Source organism: Dendropsophus ebraccatus, chromosome 6 (assembly GCF_027789765.1).
Source record: "Dendropsophus ebraccatus isolate aDenEbr1 chromosome 6, aDenEbr1.pat, whole genome shotgun sequence".
Taxonomy (NCBI): Eukaryota; Metazoa; Chordata; class Amphibia; order Anura; family Hylidae; genus Dendropsophus; species Dendropsophus ebraccatus.
In genome coordinates this window covers 44,840,592-44,868,578 of record NC_091459.1, presented here as the reverse complement: position 1 = coordinate 44,868,578, position 27,987 = coordinate 44,840,592, and the positions used below count along the sequence as shown (strand labels likewise).

Here is a 27,987-nt window from a genome sequence, read left to right as displayed (position 1 = left end):
TAAACCAGGAAGTTTCTAAGTATAAATAATGCGTATAGGTGTGAAGGTATGACACTCAGATCACAGCTCTCCAGCCGCAGAACATGGGGGCTCTTAACGTGTGGCTGATACTTCTCGCCCCTCTGGCCACCTCAGCCCTTCCAGTGAAGCCTGGAAACGAGAGCAAACAAGAAGCGTCAGGTCAGTACAGCAGTCAGTGAAGAAATAGCAAGCTTCAGTGTCGGCATGTTACACCAGCTTTGTGAACTATTTATATACTCTGCAATACTATAAAATGGCTTTGTACCTTATAGCGTAAAACTAACACTATGTTCTTTCTTGTAAAGACATGTAAATACCTGTACAAGGGACAGCATCAGAAGCTAAAACAGTCAGTGATCTACATACTAGCAGAAACATTCACTGCTACTGTTTGTTAAGCAATCTATGCTCACCTTACTTGACAGATTGAATGTATTGCTGTCTAAGCAGTTGTCCTTTCCTAAACACAGAATGGCCTGGCTTTGTTGCCTTCTCTCTACTCTATTCTAATATTAAGAAAAACTTTTACGTGTCATTGTCGTTTGGACAGTTTTCAAACTGGTACCAATCATGAGAACGAACTAGGAGATGACCTCGCTAAGCTTGGTCCTCTCCTTGCTCTGTGTTATGTAAGGCCCCGTTCCCACTGAGCAAAGGTAGCGGAGTTCCACGACGGAACATGTTCATTCTTCAGCGCGTACAGAGCAGGAGCGCGCGCCTCCCATAGACTCCCATTATGAGCGGGAGGCTAACGGCATTCCGTGGTGGACAATTCCATCGCGGAATTCCGCTACCTTTGCTCAGTGGGAACGTGGCCTAATGAGTCGGGCACCTAATGTAAGTCTATGGAGCCCGACTCTTTCACAGAGTGGGGAGTGGACTGCGCCTCAGCGTCATCCTCTCCTGGCTCGTTCTCCCAATCGGTACTTTTGAGTGTTCAGAGCTTGACCAATCAAAACTTTTGACATTTTTGTATGACATGTCAAAAGTTTTTCCAAATGACAAGTATATTTTAATGAAAAGATATTTACCTTTTATTGTGTTCTGTATCAACTCCTGGTTTTGGCTAAAAAAAAAAAAAAAAAAAAAAAAAAAGGCTTTATTTGGATCGAATTTCAGAACTCCCAACATCATAATTCATTGTGATACCAAAACTGTTTAAATCTTTGCACAGACATGCTGTTTCAGTACAGTAGAGCGATAATTTAGTTTCAGAGATTTAGTTTCAGAGCTCAAGTCATCATTATGAATGATGATACCGGTAATTCTGGAGTCCATTCTGTAACACATTGTCTGTATAGACGAAACGTATGAATGTAGCCTAAGCTGCAAAATGAGAAATAAGTACTGACCAAAATGCCTCATGTGAACCCATTATACAGATGAACTATGATCACAAAATTTCCATAAAATATATTTTTTTAAATCACATAAAAAATTACAAGATACCAAATTAACTGTGCAAACACTAAAACCCCCATGATACCGTCTCTCACAAGCACGTGGGAATCAAGCATATGATATACAACTATTGCATCCTGCCCAAAAACCAGAGTATTAAATACTGTATAATGAATCTTGATCACCCAAGGTAAACAGTTGTATGCCCTTTATTCAATAGTCCTGCAATCAATGGGAATAATTAGACTAATATTAATAGGCAATATGCTGCTAATGGTTACCCAGTAAAGGCTTACCCATGATCTTGTGTGTGAACTGTTCCCACCCCGATGCGCATTTCGCGCAAGTTGCTTTTTTATGAACCCAGCCTGATTGTAAGCTCTTGTGAGAGGAGCCCTCACTTTGCATGTTTGACTTGACGGGGGCATTTATTAGATAAAGCCCCGTCAGATTTACTAAGAGGCACACTTCTCTGTGGCGTATGTCAAGGGTGCATCTTTAGTAACTGTGCCCTGATATGTTTAAGTCAGAGGCAGGGGCGTAACTAGAAATGGCTGGGCCCCATAGCAAACTTTTGATTGGGCCCCCCCCCCCCGCCCGCCCCCTCTCGATCGACCACTACGCCATCAACACACTCAGCTCTACACTGGTCCTGTACACCATATAAATTACAGTACAGTTATATCAGGTGACTTACAGGGGACGTCTTCTCTGACCGGAGTTCTTCCCTTTTCATTTTCTTCTCCATCTCCTTCTCCGAGCCACAAATCCACAGAATCTGCCAGAAAAACATATTAGTCTCCTCACACTGGCACCATCCTCATCTCTCTATAGTGCACATCTGCATTGGCCCCTTTACACCCTCATTTAGTGGGAAGGCTGACTCTATGTGATCCCATTTTATTATATGGCCCTCCTCTCTGTCGCCCCTCCTTATAAATAGCCCCCTTATGTTGCCCCCTTTATAGAAGCCCCCCATGTTGTCCCCTAATAGATGGTCCCCTATGTTGTCCCCCCTATAGATGGCCCCTCCTATGTTGTCCTCTTATAGATGGCCCCCTCTCCCCCTATATTGTCCCTTTATAGATGTTCCCCTCTCCCCCAATGTTGTCCCTTTATAATATCCCTCTCCCCTATGTTGTGCTCCTCTCCCCTATGTTGTCCCCTTATAGATGGCCTCCTCTCCCCCTATGTTGCCCCCCCTTATAGATGTCCCTCTCCCCCCTTCCTTATAGATGTCTTCCTCTCCCCCCTTCCTTATAGATGGCCCTCTCTCCCCCCTCCCTTATAGATGCCCTCCTCTCCCCCCTCCCTTATAGATGCCCCCTTCTCCCTCCCTTATAGATGTCCCCCTCTCCCCCCCTTCATTATAGATGGCCCTCTCTCCCCCCTCCCTTATAGATGTCCCCCTCTCCACCCTTCCTTATAGATGTCCACCTCTCCACCTCCCTTAAAGATGTCCCCCTCTCCCCCCCTTCATTATAGATTGCCCTCTCTTCCCCCTCCCTTATAGATGCCCCCTTCTCCCTCCCTTATAGATGTCCCCCTCTCCCCCCTTCCTTATAGATGTCCCCCTCTGCCCCCTTCTCCCTCCCTTATAGATGTACCCCTCTCCCCCCTTCCTTATATATCCCCCTCTCCCCCTTCCATATAGATGCCCTCTCCCCCCTCCCTTATAGATGCCCCCTTCTCCCTCCCTTATAGATGTCCCCCTCTCCCGCCCTTCCTTATAGATGGCCCTCTCTCCCCCCTCCCTTATAGATGCCCCCTTCTCCCTCCCTTATAGATGTCCCCCTCTCCCCCCTTCCTTATAGATGTCCCCCTCTCCCCCCTTCCTTATAGATGCCACCTTCTCCCTCCCTTATAGATGTCTCCCTCCCCCCCTTCCTTATAGATGCCCTCCTATCCCCCCCTTCCTTATAGATGCCCTCCTCTCCCCCCTTCCTTATAGATGTCCCCCTCTCCCCCCTTCCTTATAGATGTCTCCCTCTCCCCCCCTTCCTTTATAGATGCCCTCCTATCCCCCCCTTCCTTATAGATGCCCTCCTCTCCCCCCCTTCCTTATAGATGTCTCCCTCTCCCCCCTTCCTTTATAGATGCCCTCCTCTCCCCCCCTTCCTTATAGATGTCCCCCTCTCCCCCCTTCCTTATAGATGCCCTCCTATCCCCCCCTTCCTTATAGATGCCCTCCTCTCCCCCCCTTCCCTATAGATGTCCCCCTCTCCCCCCCTTCCTTATAGATGCCCTCTTCTCCCCATCCCCCTTATAGATGCCCTCTTCTCCCCATCCCCCTTTTAGATGCCCCCTTCTCTCTCTCTCTCCTCCCCCCCCCCCGGAAAGCAGGTTTAAAAAAAACAAACAAACTCACCTTACAACGCGCTCCCCCGTCGAGCCTTTTTCCTGTCAGTCCCCCGTCTGATGCGCGGCTGCTGGGGGTGTCGCGTCCTATCCCCGACAGCGCGCGTATCATAGAGCTCTCTGTGGGCTTGTGCTGCGGCCGCGACTTCCGGCACACAGAGAGCTCTATGATACGCGCGCTGCCGGGGATAGGACGCGACACCCCCGGCAGCCACGCATCAGACGGGGGACTGACAGGAGCGCTGTCGGTCGGTCCCGTGCTCCTCCTGGCCCAGTGACTCCTTTTCCCTATGGTTGGGGAAAGGAGTCGCCGGGTCAGGAGGGTCACGGGCCCCCTGATGCGGCGGGGCCCCGTAGCAGCCGCTATGGCTGCTACGGCGGTAGTTCCGCCAGTGGTCAGAGGCGTAGCTACCATAGGGGCAGCTCAGGCAGCTGCTAAGGGGCCCATGGAGGGAGGGGGGCCCCTGGGGATGCACAGGGAAGATAAGAGCCGTCCTGTGTCCTTCTGCTTAACCCCTTATGTACTGCAGTGTGTAAGTGACCCAGTGTTCACTCACATGCTGCAACACAAAAAAGAATTAAAGAGGAGATCTCTGCTTCACTGCTGTGATAACCCCTGACCTCTGTTCTCCAGTTCCTGCAATCAAGTAGGAAAATGTGCCAGGCTCCATGGAGATTTCAAGGGTTATCAGTGCAGGAGCAGGGAAGCAGTTATCTCCTTGTCTTGTGTCTTTTGTAACCCTTTTTTGTGCTGCATCATGTAAGGGAGGTTTGTGTACAGGTTAAAGGGGAACTCCAGGTAGAGGTTAATAAAAATTCTGCAGAAGCATACAGCATTACTTACCTATCTATCCCAGTTTTGAAACTACCAAAAATCCATTTTTTTGTTCTGTATTGTGTTGCTGTACTTTCTCCTTGAGCAGTTCCCAGAATGCAGTACTGGTTCCAGAATGCATTGCTTTCCCTTAGCTGTTCATCACAATTTACAATTCTGTATAACTCTCTGATACCAAAAAGTAAGTAGGCCCCTCTCTATGCCCTCACATAGTAGAAAGGCCCCATGCGGTCTCATAAAATATATAGGCCCCCTGTGTGTGAATATAATAGTATAATAGTGTCTGTCTATCGATAAAGATGGCTGCGGGGACACAGATTAAAGGTGATAAGATGCATTATGAGACACAACCTATAAGCAAGAGTGGTGTGTCTACAGAATACATTATAACCTCTTTAAAGGGGTACTCCAGCGGGGGAAGGTGCACTTTTTCGCTGGGATCGGGGAGGAGGTGGCCGAGGGAAAAGACGTCCACTCACCTCCGGTTCGCATAGCGGCGCTCCGGTGCCCGGTTCCCGGCCGCTTCCAGGTGTCTGACGCGGGCCCGAGATGGGACGTCTCAGGTCCGCTCAGCCACTCAGTGAAGGAGGCGGGATCCACTTCAAGTCCGATCAGATCCCGTCTCCTTCACTGAGTGGCTGAGCGGACCTGAGACATCATGTCTCGGGCATGCATCAGACACCAGGAAGCGTCCGGGAACCGGAGCGCCGCGATGCGGGACCCGCCGCTGGAACCGGGGAGGTGAGTGGATGTCTTTTCCCTCGGCCACCTCCTCCCCTGTCCCAGCGAAAAAGTGCCCCCCACTGGAGTACCCCTTTAAATCCTTATGCTAGATTGATACTTGTGTCTGTGATCTGTTTGGGGAATCCCTTGCAGAGTCTGTTCAGTGCTACAAAATGGAACTGGATGGCCGTTCTACAACAGACACCCCAACGGATCCATGGATTTTCTGTCTGGTGTCAGACAAAATTACTGCTCATAAGATTCCGATCACAACTTGCTATGGAGATTCCCGAATGCGGCTTCATCACAAGTGTGACCCTAGTCATATATTATATAAAATTATGCATCATCTAAAACTAATCAATGTTTTTTTAAGTCAGACCCACATTTCTGGTCAGCTGTTTCTCTACTGACACAGCAGTGACATAAGAACACAGTGATCTTGAAACTGAGTGGGTTTGTGAACCTATTACTAAGCAAGGCTGTGGGTAGACAGGCTGTGCTTCATTTTTATCTGCATACTTATCATATGGGAGATTTTTGCTGGTCATAGACATAGAGGGATTGATTTGTGTTAAAGGTAAAAATATCAAGAAAAAGAACACATATCAGTAATATCACAGCACTCCTGAAATATCATCTGGTACTTAGTAGGATTCTTCTCCTTATTGTATAAAAAAAGACTTGGCACTCTGTAATATCTTTGGAAATTTACTGCTTATGCTGTCCATTAAACACATAATAATGTATTTCGGTCACATTGTTTAGGTCACAATGACCTTCATCAGACAATCAGATTGCTGTAGTTAAAGGGCTACTCCAGAGGATTTTTTTCCAGATTAACTGGTGTCAGAAAGCTATACAGATTTATAAGTTACTTCTATTTCAAAATCTCCAGTCTTCCAGTATTTGTCCACTGTAATGTCCAGAGCAAGAGCAAATCCCCATAGCAAATCTCTCCCACTTCTGGACAGTTCCCAGGGGTGGATTAAATGTACCTTGGGCCCGGGCTGTCCACCCAACTGCCCCCCCCCTCTCGAACGACCAGAGGATGGTCCCCTGTGTAGTCCCTTATAAACCTATGCTGCCCCTTAAAAACAGCATGTTGTGCTGTTGTTCCCTTTACTGGATGGGCCCCTGTGCTGCGGCTCCCTTTAGTAGAAGAGCTCATGCGCTGGCCCTCTTTGCTTTTGACCCCAATAGTAGATGCCCACCGTGCTGCTGCCCCCTGTGAGTCATCCCATCCCCCTATAGTAGATTTTTACCATGATGTCTAGATAAAAATAAAATAAAAAAAACAATATCACCACCTAAATGCTGCCCAGGCCCTCCACAAGCCTCGGTCCCCGGGCAACCGTCCAAACTGCCCATGTTATATTCCGTCCCTGACAGTCTGACAGTTCCTGTCATGGACAAAAGAGCACCATTCACAAATCTGTATAGGAGTCAGATCACTCACATAGATTATCGTGACCCACCATATGAAAAGTAAAGCCATCATTTATACAGAATGTACAATCACTTATCATTTATACCATCATACAATGCACAAACGTGTGGTTTGAGGACTGACATGTAACATTGCAAACCAAAAGTCCACCAAATTTATCAAACAGCAAAGAGCGTGAATCATACTCAATTGAATTATGCTTAAAATATTTGAAACTTTTATTGCTGATGTGGATCTATTAGAAGTAAAAAGTAAATACTGTATGTTTTCTTAAAGAGGAAGTAAGAGCAGGTTAGAAGACTCTTACCTGCTTTTATATTCCCATAGCTCACAGTACACTCAGAACAAAGGTGATTTTCTTACCTTCTTCTTCATTGCTGTTTGTAAATCTTTACTTTAATCAATATGTAAATTAGGCAGTTGTGCATTGGGGGCGGGACTATAGCCCTTCAGTTGTCATAGACAAACATATTGACAATTGCAGAGGAGCAGAAACAGTGACACCTGGTGGCCAATCTTATATCTTTCAATTACACACAGCTTTTTTTTTTTTTATTATTAAAGTGTCACTGTCGTGAAATTTTTTTTTGCAGAAATCAATAGTCCAGGCGATTTTAAGAAACTTTGTAATTGGGTTTATTATCCGAAAAATGCATTTTTATCATGAAAAAGCAGTTTGAAGCTCTCCCCCCTGTCTTCATTGTTCTCCTATGGAGAGAGCTAAAGAAAAGACCAAAACAGGACAACAAAGAGTTAATCTACAAATCCCTCACGGGATATCTCCTGTGACAGTCACCAGTGACCTGTCTGAGCTCGGATTACAGCTGTCACCCAGCTCCTTGCCTGTAATCCCCTGTTATCTGCTTTCTGCTGCCGGCTAACTCCCTCCTTCCTCCTCCCCCCTCCCCTCTCCCTAGAGCAGACAGGGGACGACTCCTGCAACAAGTCACAATTTTCAGATTTTTCAGAGTGGATGAAAAAGAGGAAGGAGGGGGGGACCTGGGAAAAGGCTTTTTACATGCAGATAATGGCAGATTTGGCTAATAAACCCAATTACAAAGTTTCTTAAAATCGCCTGGACTATTGATTTCTGCAAAAAAAATAAAAATAAAAATACGACAGTGACTCTTTAAATTACAAATATGTTATATATTGATATTTTTTTTTTAATCCATCATTTTTCTTGAGAAAAGAAGGTTTTGAGGCAGTGACTCAAAAGTAAAAACTTGGATTGCAGCTAGAGAAAATTGCAGTTAGAAAATAATTACAGATATGAGAGCAGGTGCTATTGGCTACACCTTCCTATTCTATTTCCACTAGTTTTATATTCATAAATAATCCCAAATGCATTACTAACACAAAAGATGAAGCAAGCTCTACTTATATGTACATCATGTAGAGATAATAACATTTCTAATGAATTACCATAAAAAAGTATGCCAAAGCAATATATAATATATGCTGGAATTGTTTTGTTTCTAGAGCAACCGGTACATCCACATGGAAATTATAATCCTAACATTTGACATTGCTAGTTGTTGGGCCACCAGGAAGCTGTTTATATTTAGAGTTATAGCTATAAATAGCCTCCTTATTAAATCCTGCAGACAAGCAAACAGCAGCATCAAACCTGGCTGTAGATTTTAAAGGGAACCTGTTACCAGTTTCATGCTGCCCGAACCAACATGAAACACTAACAAACATAGAGACCTAGAAACATTTATCATCTATCCCCTGGAGAGGTCAGATACTTCACACTAAAGGGGTCCAGTTAATACATCAGACATACTGTAGGTCTCCTTGTCCTTTTTAAATAGAAGATTACAGTTGAGTGCTTAGTCTGAATAGTAGCATGGACATTCATCTATATAACTTACACTAAACAAATAATCAATTTTATTACTAGAACATTTAATAGAATAAAAGGTCAGCTTGCAGGAGTTAAATTGTAGGTTCCTCTTTCATGTATTAAATGTGACCTTATGCTTGTACAGCAATGTACTATTGCTTCAATCCCCTGTGTGTCAGCATCATACAAAGGATATGCAAATAACTCTTAACCAAAGTGGTTTCCCTTCAAGTCGGTGTTTTACTCCATCTAGGACTTTTAGAACATTGACTGGGGATACAGTGGCACCTTGGTTTAAGAGTAACTTGGTTTAAGAGCGTTTTGGTTTAAGAGCTCACAGTTTTTCAAAATTGTGACTTGGTTTAAGAGCATTGCTTTGGTGTAAGAGCTCCCTGTACTGGGTGGGAGCGGGAGTGGGGGAGGGGTATGGTCTGCATGGCGGGGTCCACAGCACTGTACTCTGACCCAGGAAGTGTCCCTCACCTTACAAATCATAGCAGATCCACTTCAGGCTGGGGCTTACATCAGGGGACAGGACTGTGGGGGTAATCTCTCCATAGCTGTAACCCCTCTCTCCCTGGACAGAGTGTGCTGCATGTATGTGCCCACATCTGCCCTGCTCATTCCTTCCTGCTTCCTGCAGTCTCTGTCCGCCCTTGTGTTTTCCATCCTCTCCATTACTGTACAGTAACTTATAATATCACATATTCAGCTATTTCTAGATGTTTTTTTCATCTGTTTTACATGTTATTCAGAATAATAAATCATTATTTTTGGGACGTGGAACCAATAGTCTGCATTTCTATGATTTCTTATGTGAAAATTTGCTTTGGTTTAAGAGTGGATTTGGATTACAAACACAGTTCTGGAACGGATTATGCTCGTAATCCAAGGCACCACTGTATATGCCAAGCCAAACGATCTGTACAAAGAGGAAGACTGCCCATCTGCAGACAGCTGTTTTGAGGTTGTTGCCAAAATTAGCAAAAATTTTTTCTTTAGACGTATGGTGATGGAAATACTACATAACTACATAAATACTACATAACATTCCCTTAAAAAAGATTATTATTCTATTAAATAGTTTATGCCTAGTTTGAAATCTTTATAATATATTGTAATAGAGCCCTCTGTGACATTCCCGGACATTCTGGGCCTCACTTACCCCCCCCCCCAAGAGCTGAAAAGTCTTCTGGAAACTGTTTTCTCTGCCTCGTTCTCTTTTCTTGCTCTCTAACATCAAAGACTTTGTCCACGTGGTTATGGTCCCAGTGGTGGGCCTTGCCTGGTACGCACAAGCCAAGTCCACCACATCAGTGACATAATCACTGGGGGAGGTCCTCCGGCTGTGCTGCCTGCACATCCATGCATGCATTGGTCTAATTGTGTGTATGTACGCACCAATCAGAACCGATGTTCTGAGCAACCCATGTTCTCTAAGTGTAAAAAATGCCAGAGGTGGGTAAGTACTAACACAGAGGGGCAGGTACATTTACTAATAGGAATAAAGTGCACAGAATGCCAGGAGATGTAGTTTCCTGGACGGCACCATCTTAAATACAATCCCTCATTTATAAAAGTTTACAATAGAGGCACCCAGAAATGTGGGTCTCAAAAAACTTGCGGGGCTGGGCATGGTCAGTATCACAAAATACATCATTTCTATTTTCTACTTGAATTACAGGTCAATTTTGGCATATTTCAGACCTTCATTTGGATTTCTCATATCACCTCACTGATGACCACACCAAAGTATGTTTGTCTTCAAAAGGAGCCAATGCTTCCAGTCCTGGAATCTTCGGAGACTTCATGTGTGATTCCCCATATGGACTTATCTTATCATCAATTCAGTACATAAAATCATCTGAACAAAAAGTTGACTTCATGATATGGACTGGGTAAATGTTAATTGCTGCTAATGTTACGGGTGTATGTAGCACATATAAAGATTGCATCGGCATTATTAGGCGAATATAGTGCAAAACAGATTTTATGTTCTAGACTGTAGAAAAAAAAATCTCTATGTAGTTTACACAGAATAGCTGGCCCTATAGTACTATATGTATGGTCCCTGAACATTGAAAATCCTTATGAGGCTATGTTTACACGCTGTAAAATAACAGCCACCAAGTTAATTTACAATAATGACCATTGTTTTCTGTCTTCAATAATTTTCATTGAAGTCTATGGAAACAATGGCCATTGCTTCACACTATGTATAAAATTATGGTCACTGTTTTCAGTGGCCTTCAAACTAATGTTTGTGTCAGCAGCAATTGAGCAAACAGGGAATATATTTATTTCACTTTGTTCACACATTTCATCTTCCTTTCACCGTAAATTCCACTATATTGATTGAAATTTTAAATTAGCCACACCCAAAAGGGTGTAAAAGGGCGGCTATGGAGAACATAAACTTGAAATACGTACCAGCAAAGTATGTTAAATAACGGCAAACCAAAGTATGTTAAACAACAGCTGTTATTTGATACTCAAAATAATGGCCATTTTTTTAATATCAAATAACGGACATTGAAAATCATTGTGGGAACATAGCCAGAGCCTGTGCTTTTGTCATACACCAGTCACACAAAGATACTATATATCGAAATTGCTCAAATTCTTACTTTAAAAAGTTCCTAGTTTCTAGTTGCAGACTTTTCATTTATAAGCATGTCCCAATCAGTCCAATCGGTAATACATGGTGGATGTAAAGTCTGTATATCAAGGAGCCTAGCGTTTGCTGTAAGTATTCTGCTCTCTGTTTCCTTCTACACTTGTACACAGTCTGTGATTCACCCTTTGGTCCCTGTCTACAGCCTGTGTGTGAGACTCCCTCCATGTATGAGCTCCAAACTCTCCACACTCTTGTCTCATTTGTATAATCTCTTTCCCCTCTCCTATCTGAAAGAGACAGGCAATTTTTTCTCACCCTCAGGAGACGTGAAACCAGGTGAAGCACAAAAAATTGCAGAAGCAAAATGGTTGCACATTTTTAAATAAAACTATTTGTAAAGTTCCTTAAAGGGGTTTCCCACTAATAATAATAGATCTAAACTAGTGATAAAATGACCATGCTCTATCAAGCATAGTGCCCAATTGAGCAAGGAAGAGATGTGTAATGGAAATATACAAAAATTTGAATGAAAAAATGCAATGTGTTACTGCAAGACATATTAGAAGTTCAGCGTTATTAAAACCTCTAAAATAGTCTAAAATATTGCGTTTTTTTTCCCTCCACAGTGCAAATAAGCAAGGGGGTTTATGGAAATCATGTGCAGCAGTACATGGCACTCAGCGTGGCCACAGTTCAGAGAGGTAACCAGGCAGTGATTGATTTAGTGGGTGAGAAAAGCTTAAGAGGGATGTAAGTTACTTTCCTTAAAAAACAGCACATTTGCTCTCCTTTATAATATGTACCTGGCGTGCATGTGTGTTTACCAATTTCCTTAGTGGGAAAACCCCTTAAAATTTACAAACAGGAAACAAATGAATAAAAAAAAGAACAGTGCAAAGGTGTCCGTAGCCTTTACATCTCATCTTGTCTGGTCTCATTCTTAGGATGGTATCTAGCAACTGCAACTGGGACAGTCCTTTCTAAATATTTTTACTGGACAATGACTGTGATTGTGGTGGTTGCTGGGCTGGTGACGTGCTATGATGTTACTGGTGATGCCACTTCTGTCTTGGTTGGCTGCGCACTACTCGGCCAGTGATGGAGTTGTGTTGCCAGTGCTTGTCCAGCACACAGGTACCTGCTTTAGTGTGGCCGGTCTGTAGTGTTCCCCAAATGGTCGTTGACCTGCCGGGTTGTGATGGGTCCCTTGGGCTCCTGTCATGGTAGTCCTGAGTGGTAATTGACCCACTCAGACTATCGGTACCACCACCCACAGAAAGGGGAAAAGTAACCCAAGGTGTGTGGTTAGTTTGTATAGGTGTTCATTCGGAGGAAAGGATGACTGAGTCCCAGTGATATAAAAATATAACAGCTTTACTATTCAATCTCTTGGTAGTACAATACACTTTTGTAGAGAATAGATAAATCTTTACCCAGACCCTGCTTGAACTAGTTTGTGCTGAGGAGATGTTTGAGGAAGTAGGGTAGAGGTAGTTGTAGCAGTGCTTGAAGAATTGAAAGTAGATTAGAGTATCGTAGAGGAGAAGAGTTTGTCAAGGGAGTCCTAACCCAATGTAGTAATGTACCTTGCCGGAACTTGAGAGAATATGTTACAGTGAGAAGTTACTTGTACCCGTGTATAGACTTTAGTTTGACCACCTTCTGCCCTACAGTGTCGAGTGACTTATCCTTCTAGAGTGATACAAGCCCCAGTGGTTACCTGGGTGAAGCTAAGCTCTGGGGGGGGGGGGGTCCAGTTACCTGCACTGCGAGATAGGATACGTAGACCTTCTGGTAGCTTTGTCCTATTCAGGCTAATTTATCTTGTGTATCAGGATACTGCCTTGCACTTTTAGACTGCTTCACGGCATGGGCTAGGATGTTCCTAGACTCTTCTCCCTTGTAGTGTTTAGCACTGCATAGTATATATAGTATAAGTACTGAAAGAAGTGGTCGTCTTTAGCTACATTTGTATCCATGTGTCTTTGACTCGACCAACTGGACTGTACTGACTTGTCCCGGACAGGGGTCCTGGCAGAAGCCAGGCCCTGGCTTGGCAACAGCAGGGACGTCTGCCCTGTGTGTCCTTCTTCCACGAGAATCTGGGTAAGAACTGATGCTACACCTCCTCCCACCAAGTGACTGCTTCCTTTAAAGCTAAGTAATCTACCCTGTGAGTGGTGGAAAGGAATGTGTGCAACAGAAAGAAGAAGAGTGATAGGCTAGAAGTAGAGAGCATCTCCTATAGGTCGGCAAAAGCACATGGTACACAAAAACATTAACCCATTCCTAACTTCAACTGTGCAACACATAAGAGCATACACATACAAAACACTGACGTCTAGTGGTTAAACTTTAAAGTGCACTCCATCACCACTTTAACCTGGAGTAAGAAGCTTTTTTGAGAGGTATGAAGGAGAAACAAAGAACACCCGTGGTGGGACACCACATTTTAGCATAACGAGAACTCATAGGCTATGTTCATAAGACGTTTTTTTTCTGGCTGTTGTTTTGAGTATTAAATAATGTCCGTGGTTTAGCATGTTTCAGTGTCTTTCAGTGCAGTGACGGCCACTGGAACATTATTCTAGTTCAGCTGGAATAAATACCCTTTGGGTGTGTCTTTAATTGAAAAGTCCATTGAAAGGACGGTGAAAAAGGAAAAATTGTGTGTGAACGACTATAAAATAATGTTGGTTGTTTGCAAAAGATGTACTCAAATAATTGTTACGATCATTATTTTGGCATCTGCACAGACAACGTCCATTACTTTATACACTGTGTGCATTGGGCATTCGTTGGTCCATTGACCTCAATGCATTCTACTGAGGTCAATTGAAATGTTGTAATAATAGATGTCATGTTAAAAAGAAAAAGAGGATGCTTTTACTCTCTCTTTTTTTTTTTTTTTTTACTTAGTGTGAATATAGCCATAGTGTGTATAAAAATCTAACATTCCCAAGATTTTTATATACACACACAGTTAATGTACTTATCTAGTATTTAAGTAACATCAGTCACCTTTCTATTCTGCAGCGACAGTCCGCCTCATGTTCCTGCAAATGAGTTGTCCACAAAAATGGTGATAGATATTATTGGGAACATGACCTCTACAATTCGTAGCCTTTTACCTGATATGCTCGTATTTCCTGCACTTGGTAACCATGACTACTGGCCCCAGGTATTTTTCTACTCTTTATCGCAATGAGATTATTTCATTCCTTAAAGTTCAAATTGTAGGAAAAACTATTACAGTTTTATTGAACTTTTAACTTTATAAAAGTTTTATTTAATCACACTCTTAGGCTATGTTCACACAACGTTTATTTCAGCTCCATTTAAAATGACGTCCGTTATTTTGAGTCTAAAATAACGGATGTTTTTAGAAGCCTGGTATCCCCTGACGGGTGTTTGCACAATATTTTAGTTTGGATTACTAATTGCCCTTTGGTTGTGGCTTAATTGAAAAATCCATTGAATTTAATAGTAAAAACGGAGAAAGAACAGTGACAAAAGAACTGTGTGTGAACAACTAATAAAAAACGTCTGCTATTTGCAAAAAAGTCCGAGAATAATGTTCAAGTTCATTATTTTGACGTTCGCGGCAAAAACGTCCATTTCTCAATGTATTGTCTTCCCATTGACTCCAATGCAATGGCATTGCAGTCAGTTAAATTGTGGCAAAAACGGACGTTTTTTTTAAATAGCGACATCGGACGTTTTTTTCTCCATTATTGACGTTGTGTGAACATAGCCTTACTCTTTCATTGTCTACAAAGATATTATTAATCAGGTGTAATATAAGGAGTGTCATCCTCTATGTGCAGTGCAATGCTCCCTTTCTAGCCACCAAGCACAGCAGCTTCACACTCCGACTTGACGCTCACGCCAACTCATTGCAGAAAATAGTCTATGGTTATATGTCTATGGAGTCCGTCTCTTGCAATGCAATGGATTGAGCTTTAATAGTCAAAAGTTTTTTTTTTTTTATGAAAGTACCTCAAAAAATAATTCTCACGTAAAGTGTACCTGTCGTTTCAACAAACTTCCCACATGTTATAGCCACACAGAAGTTAGTATCGATAGAGGTCGGGGTGCTGAGACCCCTATCGATCACTAGAACTAAGGGGCAGAAGCACTTAGTGGCGCACGCTTTGCCTCTTCCTCTCCATCTCACTGGTAAAGTAGCTGCAGATGGAATTATGATGAAGCCTAGGGAACTTCCGGCAATTACTTTGGAAGTTTCATTCTTTATACTCTTTCATTCGTTATAACTTTCGAAATCTAAATCAACATTAGATGAGATATAAAGCATGTTTGCAATTTACATTCATTATTTTTTTTTCAGTTATCATGGAAAACACGGCACTTCCTGTTTTCTGTGTTTTTCTCAATAAACGAGTATGCGAGTATGTCAAACTAAGCGCCCTTAACCCCACGGCCCAGGAGGATACTGTACCAGGTCCCCACTCCTGCTTGCTTCAGGGCCTCCCAGAGTCTCCCGATGGTCAGCCAATTGGCAGCGCACTGATTGACTGACCGATGGGAGACTCTGGGAGGCCCTGAAGCAAGCAGGAGCGGGGACCTGGTACAGTGTCCTCCAAGGCCGCGGGGGTTAATGGGGCTTAGTTTGACATACCCACAGTGGGATGACAATCCTCCTTTGAGTATGTCAACCCATTGAAGTGAATGGCCAAGTATCCGCAGCGGATTTTGCTGCAGATTCACAGTGAGAAATTCTCTGCGTATACGTTGTATATGTTTGCACTACTAGGCTATGTTCACACTTTGTAAGAGACCGGCCGTTCCGTGACCCGGCCGGGTCACAGAACGGCCGGTCTCTGCTAAGATCATCCCTTAAGTACCGGCCGGATGATCTTTATGGCCATAGTGTTCTGATGCTGGCACATCAGTGCGCACCCACATCAGACCTCCCCATAGGACACAATGAAGCAAGCGGCCGGAGCCGTTCGCTTCATTGTGTCAACTGACAGGGTTTCCTACGGCCGCAATTCACTGAATTGCAGCAGCAGAAAACTGACATGTCAGTTCTTTGTGGCCCGACATGGGATCCTGGCCGGAGCGTATACGATGTGTATATGCTCCGGCCGGGATATCATAAAATAATAGGCAATGTTCCAACAACGGCCGTACTTTTACGTAGTGGGAACATAGCCTAAGTCTGTTTTTCGCAATGGGCAGGGGTCTCAGCATCTAGATGCCCACTGATACAAAATTCTGAATGTCACTATATCATGTGAAAAGTTTTTTGAAATGACAGGTACACTTTAAGTTTGGAAGATAGAAAAGAAGGAAAATCTAGTTTGGCATTTTTTTTGTAGAACACATAAAACACCTCTTTTTGTCGGGGTAGATAAAGATCAATGATTTTCAACTCCCTGATGTACTGACAGTTGTAGTAGTTAAGGAACATTCTGGATCCAAACATTATATAAACAAGGCTAAAAAAATAGAAATGTAAAAAAACCTTATAGGTACTAGCAGCAGAAACCACAGTAGTGGAGAGCAATGTATCACTATGCTTATAAAAAATCTACAACAAGCAACCTGTGGCCTAGGCCTAATCAATGCTGCATGGAAGGAGTTGCTGGTCTAGTGCAAAAGAAAAATAATTCTGACAGTGTTTTCCAGTTTTTGAGCAACATTTTTTTGATTACAGTTAAAAAAAAAAATCTTTCAAATCAACTGGTGCAGAAAGTAAAAGTTATTTACTTTTATTTAAAAAAATCTCAAGTCTTCCAGAGCTTTTCTATGGGGATTTGCTACTGTTCTGGACAGTTCCTGTGTCAGTAGAGAGCACTGTTAGACTGATGACAATACATCACATTTTTAATAGAGGTAAATTACAAATCACTGGCACCAGTTGATTTTAAAGAAATTTTTTTTGAGAACTACCCCTCTAAGAAAATTGTAAGTGATCCATAGTTCTAACTAAGCTTTCTTTCAGACTGGTGCCTATTATCTATTATCTTCAGAGCCAAAGCTGAGTAGGTTTTTGGTGTCTCAATGGACTCCCTGTCCCCTGTAACCCCTATGCTAGTTACATCATTTAGGTAATTACAGTTGACTATCACCTCTTTGGAATGATGCTAGTATCATGAATACTAGTGAGATTAACATGCAGGTATATAGTCAGAGTAAATGTCATCTTCACATTTAATAACACTCACTATATTAAGTAATAGTGTTACTAAATAACACGATGCTCTCAATTTTGAGAATCAATCAGAAAAAGGCTTTGCGATTCTCTTCAGTTGAAGGCCGATCAATGAGAACCTTGACTGTATGAATTTTATTACTTATATGGAATATTTATGTGATTTATGCACACAAAATGACAGGGCTAGAACAAAGGTGTTAAGTAGTCCTTCGTCTGCTTTGCACAGCAGATCATAAGGGAATCTTTATGTACATGTTCCTAATGAGATCCCAAGAGAAAAGAAACAGGAAAGATCTGTTACTTTATGAATTATACAATAATGTTGACTCATGTTATCCTTGTTTTCTCTTTAGCATTCATGTATCTCAATGTGTGCGTCAGTATGTATGTAAATGGTTTGCTGGTTTTCTGAAATAAATTATTATTCACAGAGACCTTTTAGATTCAATGCATGGGGTACTGATTATGAAGGCAAGTTTCCTTGCAGATTGTAGTCTAATTCATCAATCTGGGGGTAGATCTGTGCACTGGATTTAACTACTAACTGCTCGGAAACTGCACTGAGGATGAAGGTAAATTTATCTTCATCTTCAGTGCCCTGTGCACCGTAGGGACATACACTTTTCATACCACCTTTTTACGGTAGCGTCTATTCATTAATGGCCCCAAAACCTCATGACAACAGTTAACTACAAAACCAATGACAGGGCATGGGGGGAGGGAGGGGGGACAACAAACGGCAGTAACTTACCTCTTCCAGTGTCTGCTGCTGACGTCACAACCCGACTGATTGACAGCCCCCTCAGTCAGTAACTGGGGACGCTGCTCCACTCACTAATTGGCTGAGTGGGCTATCCATCAGCTGGGTCGGGCATTTTCCAAAAAGTTGTGACATCTTCACAGCTCGGGGGAAAATGGTTTCCGGTGGGGATCCTGGACCTTCTGGAACGGCGAGTCACGAGCATTGGGAGAGAAAAGTACAGTACTTGTTCCTTATCATTTTCCCTATTTTCCCCAAATAGGGAATGTGCTGTTTGAGTGTCTACCATACTGGTTTAACAGAAGCTTGGTCACTGCAGTGCACTGTAGGTGGCGCTATCGCTTGACTTCATGGCAATCTTATGCGTGTTGACCACACTCAAACCTAAGGCCCTATTACACCAAGTCATTTTCATTGTTGGGGATTTGGAGCTTTGCATCAGGCAAACATTTAGACATTATTGGCACATAATTTCTGGGCAAATAAAAGTAAGATGACATAAAGCCATTCAATTTTTAGTAGTTATTCATTTTGTAGATTTTTTTGGTAAATTCTGTTCACTGGTTTTGAATTTTTCCATATTTACATTAGGACCAGTTGCCTGTGTCTGGAAGTGAAGTATATTCTGGGGTTGCAGAATTTTGGAAACCATGGCTGTGTGAAGAAGCTCTCAGCACGTTTCGGAAAGGTATCATTGCACAGTCCGGATCTTATATTACTAACTGGAAGTGGAATGCAGGATTTCTCTAAAAGAGGAAACAAATTGTAAATTTCTCATATTACTCAAAACATACAATGCAAATAATCTTACTCACACTTACAGCTGGGAATTACCATCAAGTTGTTGCTGGACCACTTCTGCTTCAGTAATATACCTTTATAGACACAACTTGTCTACGTAACCATATCAGTATGAAACTGCACTACTGTCTGCAGTATATGGCACTCACTAATAATGCACCCCATTCACAAATAATGCCCCAACAGTACCCCCACTCATCAATAATGCCCCAGCAGTACCCCCACTCATCAGTAATGCCCCCGTGCCCTAGCCTAGTATTGTTACTGTGCCCTTATACAATAATAATGCCCCTTGTACTTCCATGCAGTAAAAATGCCCCATACATAAACAATGCCATCCCGTGTATCTATACAGTAGTATTTCAGCTGAGTCTTTTCAGCTCTATACAGTAATAACACCCTGTGACGCCATACAGCAGTAATATCCTCTGAGCCCCGAATAGGAACAGTACCCCATGCAGAAATATTCTCCTTGTGCCTTTATGTAGTAATAAGTGCCCCCCATGCCTCATAAAGTAATAACGCACCCCTTCTCCCCCGTGCCCCCATAGAGCAATAATGTCCCCTTTGGAACCATACAGCAATTAAGACCCCTGTGCCTCCATATAGTAATAATGCCTCCTGTCCCCAATACAGTAATAATCCCCCCCGTGCCCCCATAAAATAATAATAATGTCCCCTTTACCTCATACAGTAATATTGTCTTGTTGTGCCCCATCTAGTAATAGTTGCCCCTTAGCCCCATACTGTAATAATGCCTCCTGTGCCCCAGTAATAGTATTGTTGCACTCAAACAGGGGAACAAACAGAAAAATAAAATAAAATTAGTACAGTACTTGCCTCATCGGGCTCGAATAGCAGAGTTTATATGTCTGTCTTCAGCACTTGACCCTGTGAGCTGCAGAAATGAAATCCCCAGACAGGTGCAGTGACGTCAAATCATGAAGCCAGCCAAAGCAGAAAGCGTGTTTCGGGGGCCCTTTAGGCTGCATGCCTGGAGGACCGGCCTATGAGTAAATGGTGGATTGGGGATATAACAGGTCACCGTCACTCATCTGGAGTGAGATGCAGTTAAGGAGGCAGTTGCCCTAAGATCCAGGTAACCAGGATAAAGATCCAGGGCTTGAGTCCCAGACGCCCAGTGCAAGTGAGGCTTCTGACTGTATACAGTATATTGGAGCCACAGAAATATTATTGTAAGCCCTGGTGGGGACAGGAAGTAGTGATTAACTCTGGACAGAGCTGCAGAATATGTTGGTGCATTATTAGTGTATTATGTGTTAAAATGTTACTTTAAATGATCCCTCTGTTGCCATGTCAAGGTGATATTCTACATAATTGCTACAATGAAACTAGATTTTTTGTTAGACCCAAAAAAATTAAAAAATTACCATATGCTTTCCTGTAAAATAAGTAATAACTAGGAATAAGCATAGCTTGACTCGCAACGAAAATTGCTAAATTTGTTTTAAAAACTTTGTTTTAAAAGTTAGTTGAAAAAAAGACCTGTCCTTGTTCCCCCAGTGTCCTCCTCTGTGTCTTTGATGTCTTGAGCTCCAGCACGCTCAGCCAATTACTCTTGTCTGGAGACTGACAGTCCGCTCAGCCAATCACGGGCTGTGGCGCTGTCCCATTTCAGTCAGTAATTGCCGGCTGAAGACACCAGAGACACAGAGGGGAACACTGGGGGAACACGGACAGGTAAGTATTGCACCAAAAAAAAGTTTAGCTGTTTTGGTGAGGTTTGTTAAGGTTCAGTTTGCAGTTCATTTTTGAAAACTTCGCTCATCTCTAGTACTAACATTTTTTTTTTGTTTAATCGACCGAAACATGTTTTCCATTTTGTGTTAAAGGTGGTTACTATTCTCAGATCTACAAATCAAATGGACTATCCCATCCTCTTAGAATCATCAGCTTAAACACAAACCTATACTACAGTCCGAATAAAGAGACGTTCAACATGACAGACCCAGCTGATCAGTTTGAATGGCTAGAGGAAACATTGAAACTTTCTCGCCAAAACAATGAAAAGGTAACTGAGGTCCTCCTTTTTTTTTTTTTTTTTCCTGTGTTCTCCTCTCCCTCAGGAATGGGGTTAGAGGGTAACAGGGGTGGATGGGTGAACAGGAGATGTGGAAGTGGGAAAGGAAAATGATTTTATTTACCTGTGTAACTTTTTTAATTCTGTAAGCGGTATTTATTTGTGGACAAAAATAAAATTTAATAATTAAAAAAAAAAATGAAAAGGTAATAAGTTATGATTCTGATGGCATTGTGGCCAAACTTACTATCATGCTGTCGCTGATTATCTACTCTGGATCAGTTTTGGGAATCTGTCGAGGAGAGCTTGTCATAAAAAAAATGATCATTTTTTAAATTGTGTTTATATATATTTTGAAAAAAAAAAATATATTTTTTATATATTTTAAAAAATCATTTCAAAACTTTTTTCTTTTTACTCTTATTTGTATCCCCCCTAGGGGACCTCTATGAGCAATACACTGGTTGATTATAGGGATCAATGCAGTACCTATGTGCTGTATTGAATTGATCCATCAAATTGGCACTCAGTTGCTTCAGACTATGTGATGACATGTCAAGAGTTAGTACAAGTGAGAGTAACTCCTTGAAGCGAATATACCATCAGGTACAGGGCTTTAAAAAAAAAAAAAAAAAACTTTAGGTGATCGATGCTGGTGCAGGGATCCCGTTGGTCCTTTTTTTTTTTAAATGCAGCTGGGTTCCAGCACTCTGCGCCATTCTTTGCCCATGCCTCGGCCGGGCTCTATGCATTGGGGACAGGCCCACCACTCCCAATGTGACCATATCCCCTCCCCTGTGTGACGTGCGTCCATTGATTCTAATGGAGCTGTGTCTATCGTCACACTGGAGTACGACAGGCCTGTCCCCAATGCATAGAACTGGGCCGGTGCACGGCTAAGAATGGCACAGAGTGCTGAAACCCGGCAGCATTTTAAAAAAAGTACTGTGCCAATGGGATCCCTACACAAGTACCGATCTTCTAATGTAAAATTGTAAAATTAACTGTATATTCTGGAGAAAAGAAGGGAAAGGGGGGGGGGCATGATATGAAATCTTTATATGCTAAAGGACTAAAAGGAGGGAAGTGTTTTTTAGTAAAAAACTGAACTCAAGAACAAGAGAACACAGTGAGAGGTTAGTTGGGGGAAAGATCAGAAACAATGTGAGGAAATATTACTTTACTGAAAGAGTAGTAGATGTGGTTTGCAAATCTACAATAACAGAATTTAAACACACCTGGGATAAACACATATGTATCCTAGGATAATAAGAATGGAAATACTAAAAGGGCAGACAAGATGGACCAAGTAGTCTTTTCCTGGTGACAATCTTCTGTTTCTATGTTTAAAGCAATGGGGCTGCTATATTTCTTGTTAGCCAAAGGGCACAATATTTTTCATGCTGTTCGGGCTGACATTTTTCCATGGTATGGTTTCCTTAACCAGGGCAGCATAATATAATGACTTTGCAGTGAACAGGTGAAAAAAAAGCCTCAGTGTGCAAATGCAGGTGATAAATATTGAGCATGTTTATTATTTGGACGGTTGTAAACAATTACAGAAGTTACTCTATACAGTGTGCGCACTGCTGGACAATTTCCCATTTACTTCAATGGAGCACATTATTGCACTGAAAATATGGCCATATTTTAGCGTTATTTATTTATTTTTTTTACTGTGTGTAAACGTAGCCTAAAGGAAAGATTTGCACCTTTTCTCAGTTTCTGATCTACTCCAGGTTTTTCCATATACTTTAAAGAAGCAATCTGTTTTTTTTTTTTATCGTCCCCTATCCCCTGCAGGCTGGCATGTATACTTACCCGAGAGGATTGATTTGATGTGGTGCGGTGTAATTCTGTCGCTCCAATGTTGTTTGGATCCCACTAATGCTGACATCACATCTTTTCTGACCCCTCTTCTTTCCTCAGTGCTTAGACAGGAAGTGGACTGCTTCTTCAATACAGAAGTATTTTAGCCCTGTTTACAATTTATGGCCCTATTTTTTTTTACTGTGTGTGAACGAAGCCTCATAGAGCCATGAGTCCTCGGTTTGGAGAACTTGTATAGGCAGAGATTTGTGTTTTTTTTTGTTACTTGTAAGGCTAGGTTCACACTGCGTTTTCAGCATCCGTTTAACGCATCCGTTTTTTGCCAAAAACGCATGAAAAACGGATTGCAAAAAACGGATTCATTTGTGTGCATCCATTTTTCCATTCACTTCCATTATAAAAAAAAACGGATCCGTTTTTTTTGACGGACCAAAACGGACAAAAAAACATTGCTGACCCTATTTTTCTGGACGTTAAAAAAAAAATGGATCCGTTAAACGGATGCTGAAAACGCAGTGTGAACCTAGCCTAACACGAGTGATAAGTATAGACAAACACCAGTGATGATTGTCCACAGTACGGTAGGTATATTCCACTTCCATGAAAGTCAGGCTAATAGGTCACATTTTGAGACTTTTTCAATACAGAGATGTCAATATTATTGTATTAATCTATGGGACAGAGTCTCCATCTAGTGGTAACCTCATAGGGCTGACACTAGACTGTTGTGGAAGTTAATGTGGTATTCCCATCTCAACTAACGTAGTTTAAACTGTCACATTTGGCAAAGTAAATATTTTTTCAAATATGTTAATGTAGCAGACTTGCCTCCTTCTCCTGACATGCTGCTCTTTTCCTCCCATTTTTGACATCTCTCTCTCTCTCTCTCTCTCTCTATATATATATATGTATATGTCCTGGAATGAATTATGTCCATAATCCAAGGCACCACTAGTTCTCACTATCGGTATGGGTCTGAACGCTCAGACCAAGGCTGATCAAAGCTTTTGATATGTCTCTATAACATGTCGAATTTTTTTTTTTTTTGTCAAAAGTTTTATCTTGTCAAATACTACTAATTATATCAATAAATATTGTGTAATACCATTTTTACGTTATTTATTTATTTTTTTTTTTATAGGTGTACATCATTGCTCATGTTCCAATTGGATTTCTTCCATTTACTCTAGGCATAACAGCAATGAGAGAGACCTTCAATCAGAAGTTGGTGAAAATTATTCGCAATTATAGTGATGTCATTTCTGGGCAGTTTTACGGCCATACACACCGTGATAGTATCATGATTGTTTTAGATGAAAAGGGTAAGACTGTTTAGTAGATTTTTTTTTTTTAAAGGGACACAATGTATTTTTGCTGTTATGAGTTTATAGGGTATTTTATAAAATATGAGAGTACTATTCTCCAAATTATAATCAAGTTACAAATTATAAACACTTAGAGAAACATTTATTAACACTGCCAGGGTCTTAAATTAGGTTTGGCCCCCTTTTCCCCAGCCGAATTTACTAACAGGCGTTGGCTAGACCCTGTGTCTAGTATGCATGTGTAGATTTGAATCATGATTAGAATTGAATCATGATAAATGGAGGAGATGGCAGGTGTACACCAGGGAGAAGGGTCAAATTTGTGCCATCTCCCTGGTATACGCCTAGGGCGAAAAAATGATAGCCCCCCCCCCCCCCAATAACCATACTGTATTGTCTGCATCCAGAACTTTTCTTCCAATATAACAGCCTATAATTTATAGGAAACATGTATATGTTCACAAAACTTTCCAGAAAGTAATGATAAAGGGGAAGAGGGGGGTGCTGCATCTCACTTTCTGCTTTTATGTAACATTTAGCTATGTATTAAAATACAATGCAGATGGCAGATTTGTAATGGTAAGCCGACCTGTTCAATCTATTGACATGTTCAAATCTTACTGAATAATGTATTATATTTCAGACAAGCCAGTTGGATCTGCTTTTGTTGCACCAGCTGTAACACCCATTAAATCAGCTTCAGAGAGTGAGTCAAATAACCCTGGATTCCGCTTGTACCAATATGACAATAATGACTATAGCTTGAAGGTGAGCTGTTTTGGATACAAATATTAGCGCTTATCTCATACATATACCTCACACATTTCTCATACATGTAGAAAGAGGCTATAGATTGGTGGGTTTCCTCTTTAAAGGGGGATTTAGGGGACTAATATATATGTTCCTGTGCATAAGACTACTTTTTAACTTTGGAAAATCTTCTCGAAAGTCAGGGGTCGTCTTATACACCGGGTGTCGTCTTATAGGGTGGGTGCTGAAAAACTTTGTGACCGTACTGGAGAATCTGCGGTCGCCGCATACATTGGGGGGAGCTCAAATACGGCCACATCCCCGCTGTATGTGCCGACCATATGAATGGCAGGGCTAGCTGCAGGTGTCTGTGGTATGGAAAAAGAGATACAGTAGAGTGACGCTATGTCCAGAAAAGCACATCTCTTTCACCCATTAATTTTTATTTGGTGTGCGATGGAAGAGGGGTAGTCTTATACAGTGAGTATATCCCAAACTCTACGTTTTAACTGGTAAAGTTTGGGGTCTTCAGGGGCTCTTCTGTGAAAACTTCTGGCGTCTGCTGGATGTAGCAGCTGCTTCCAAGATAGACTCTTCTTGCCAGTGATGGCCTTTTTACCAGCTTGCCCAGCTCCCCTAGAAGGTAAGAGTGTGTTCAATAGGTCACAGTATGGTTAGAACAGTTCAATAGAGATGAGCGAGTAGTGAAATATTCGACTTTCAAGAATTCGAGTAGTCACCGAGATTCTATTCGAACGAATATTCGATCCCATTATAGTCTATGGGAAAAAAATTTGCAGCACTTGGAAATCTAAATTCGACCACTTGAAGGTCACCAAGTCCCCCATGAAACCTCCGTAAATGATGCCAACACCTCCGGAATGACACTGTTACCTCAGGGGGATCATGCCTGGGTGCACCCAACACCCCAAAATCGCAGTATAATGCCACTCTCTGCAGTTGCGAAGGAAAAATATTTGCGATTGCTTTGTGAATGTTTATGGCAATGTTCACACATTTCCTTCGTATTTCTTGCACAGCAATACATACATGATTCCAATGTGCGTCCGTAGAGCTTCATGTTATTCGCGCGTATCACGCGTCATGCTGTACAAACATTACTGGAACAGTATGTATGACATGCCTTTTTCTGGGCTACTGGAACAGTATATATCAGATGCCCTTGGTGGGCTACTGGAACAATATGTATCACGTGCCTTTTACAGAGCTACTGGAGCAATATGTATCATTCGCCTTTTACTGGGTTACTGGAACAGTATGTATGATGTGCCTTTTACTGGGCTACTAAAACAGTATATATCATGAGCCCTTAGTCGGCTACTGGAACAGTATAAATCAGGTGCCCTTTAAGTCACTTGTACACACAGGGTACTGGAATGAATACACCTGCTGATGCTGCTGATGCTGCTACTGCTGCTGTTATCATCTATTTCTTAGCACTGAGAAGTGCTTTAGATTCAGAGATTACTTTTTTGCTGAATCTTAGCCCTGAAAAGGACTTTTGGGTTCTGTAGTAAGCCTGCCTGACCAAAACGCTACTAAAACCTATCTCTCCCTGCTGCAAGATCTTTCCCTGTCTAGGTTGAAAGCGCATCTGCGGTCGAGAGGCGGGAACCAAGTATTTAAGATTCGAGGTCATGTGGTTTAGCCACCCAATAAGGGTAGACTCCGTTTTCGCGCTGTGTGCGTTATCCCAGGGTCCCACATGGCCTCTCTGCATGGTAATTGAATTTAAAAAAGCGCCAACTGCGATGGGAGGGCTTTCAAATGTTTCCGGCATATTCGCCTCACTACTCGATTGAATTTGAATCTTTCGAATACCGCAATATTCGATCAAATACCAACTCAATCGAATCGTATTCGCTCATCTCTACAGTTAAACCTTTAGTCCATGGGTCCACTTCAATTTCCCAGCAGACAACTTTACCAGATTAGAACTAGAAGACTATTTTACAAACCACATTTCTGTTATGTATTAGTGTCTATCTCAAGTTTGGGTCTCTTTTCTACTCTGAGGGAATGTCCTATTAAGCAGTAGATGTGATATAAAGCAAGTTTGCAATTTACATTCATTATTTTCTAGTTGTCTTGGAAAACACAGAACTTCCTGTGTTTAGTCTCTTTTTTTTTTCAAAAAATCTTAACACTGGACTCACAGAGAAGGCAGGCATGTGATTGACAGACGCATTGAGCTGTAAATCTCTATACTGGCCAGGATTTCATGCGTTTAGTCTCTTTTTTTAACCAGCACAAGACTGAAAAGCTGCCTTCTGGAGACTGGACTTGGATAGTACAGCTTTGTTTGACAGCATGATTGCTAAAAGCTTCCTCTATTTTACATCGACACACACACAAATTTAATAACTATGGAGAGTAAATACATTTGCCAAAAGAAGATTTGCTTTATGTTTCCAACACTGTTTTCTTTTTGGGTTTTAGGACCTCTGGCACTACTACTTAAACCTTACGGATGCAAACTTAAGCAAAAAAGCTTTGTGGAAGCTGGAATATATTATGACCAAAGAGTACAACATAAAGAATCTACAGCCCGAAAGTTTGCAAGACCTTGTTACAAGGTTTCAAACACCACAAAGTGTTGAATTCCAGAACTACTACAAGAATTACCTGGTGAACTTCGATGCCCCTTCCGGTTGTGAGAATCTATGCAAAAAAAGACAAGTTTGTGCAATACAATATGTTGATGCCTCCTCCTACATAAAATGCATTATATCATCTCAAAAACACAGCAGCACAGAGGACACCTCAAATTTTCTTTAAGAATTATTACAGTTTATAATGTGAAATCAAGCATTTATGATAAGGTGAACAATAGGAACAACGTTATACGGGAAAAGTTCTGTTAAATCCAAAGATAACGTAAAGAAAATGTGGTGGTCCCTGCTGATGTTTGCATGTGACTAAGGACAACTATATAATTGAATGTTGTTTCTCATTTTATTGCAATGATAAATTATACAGAATTAAAGTAACAATGGTATTTAATTATTTAAAGCTGTGTTGCGT

General features: G+C 41.8%; 1 protein-coding gene across 1 annotated transcript; it reads left to right on the top strand.

Moving 5' to 3' along the window:
* The first annotated feature begins 17 nt into the window (after positions 1 to 17).
* On the top strand, positions 18 to 27,975 carry SMPDL3A (sphingomyelin phosphodiesterase acid like 3A). The gene is made up of 8 exons (XM_069974894.1): positions 18 to 180; positions 10,322 to 10,535; positions 14,291 to 14,435; positions 18,787 to 18,883; positions 20,850 to 21,028; positions 24,009 to 24,189; positions 24,836 to 24,960; positions 27,403 to 27,975. Exons 1-8 carry the CDS (start codon positions 84 to 86, stop codon positions 27,739 to 27,741), a joined length of 1,377 nt encoding a protein of 458 aa, XP_069830995.1. The 5' UTR covers positions 18 to 83; the 3' UTR covers positions 27,742 to 27,975.
* The last annotated feature ends 12 nt before the right edge of the window (positions 27,976 to 27,987 follow it).

Excerpts from the sequence above, each read along its gene's own strand:
- SMPDL3A (XM_069974894.1), top strand. The coding sequence starts at position 84 with ATGGGGGCTCTTAACGTGTGGCTGATACTTCTCGCCCCTCTGGCCACC. Across the intron at positions 10,536-14,290 it reads GACTTCATGATATGGACTGG|CGACAGTCCGCCTCATGTTC; the intron begins GTAAATGTTAAT and ends TCTATTCTGCAG. Across the intron at positions 24,190-24,835 it reads GATTGTTTTAGATGAAAAGG|ACAAGCCAGTTGGATCTGCT; the intron begins GTAAGACTGTTT and ends ATTATATTTCAG.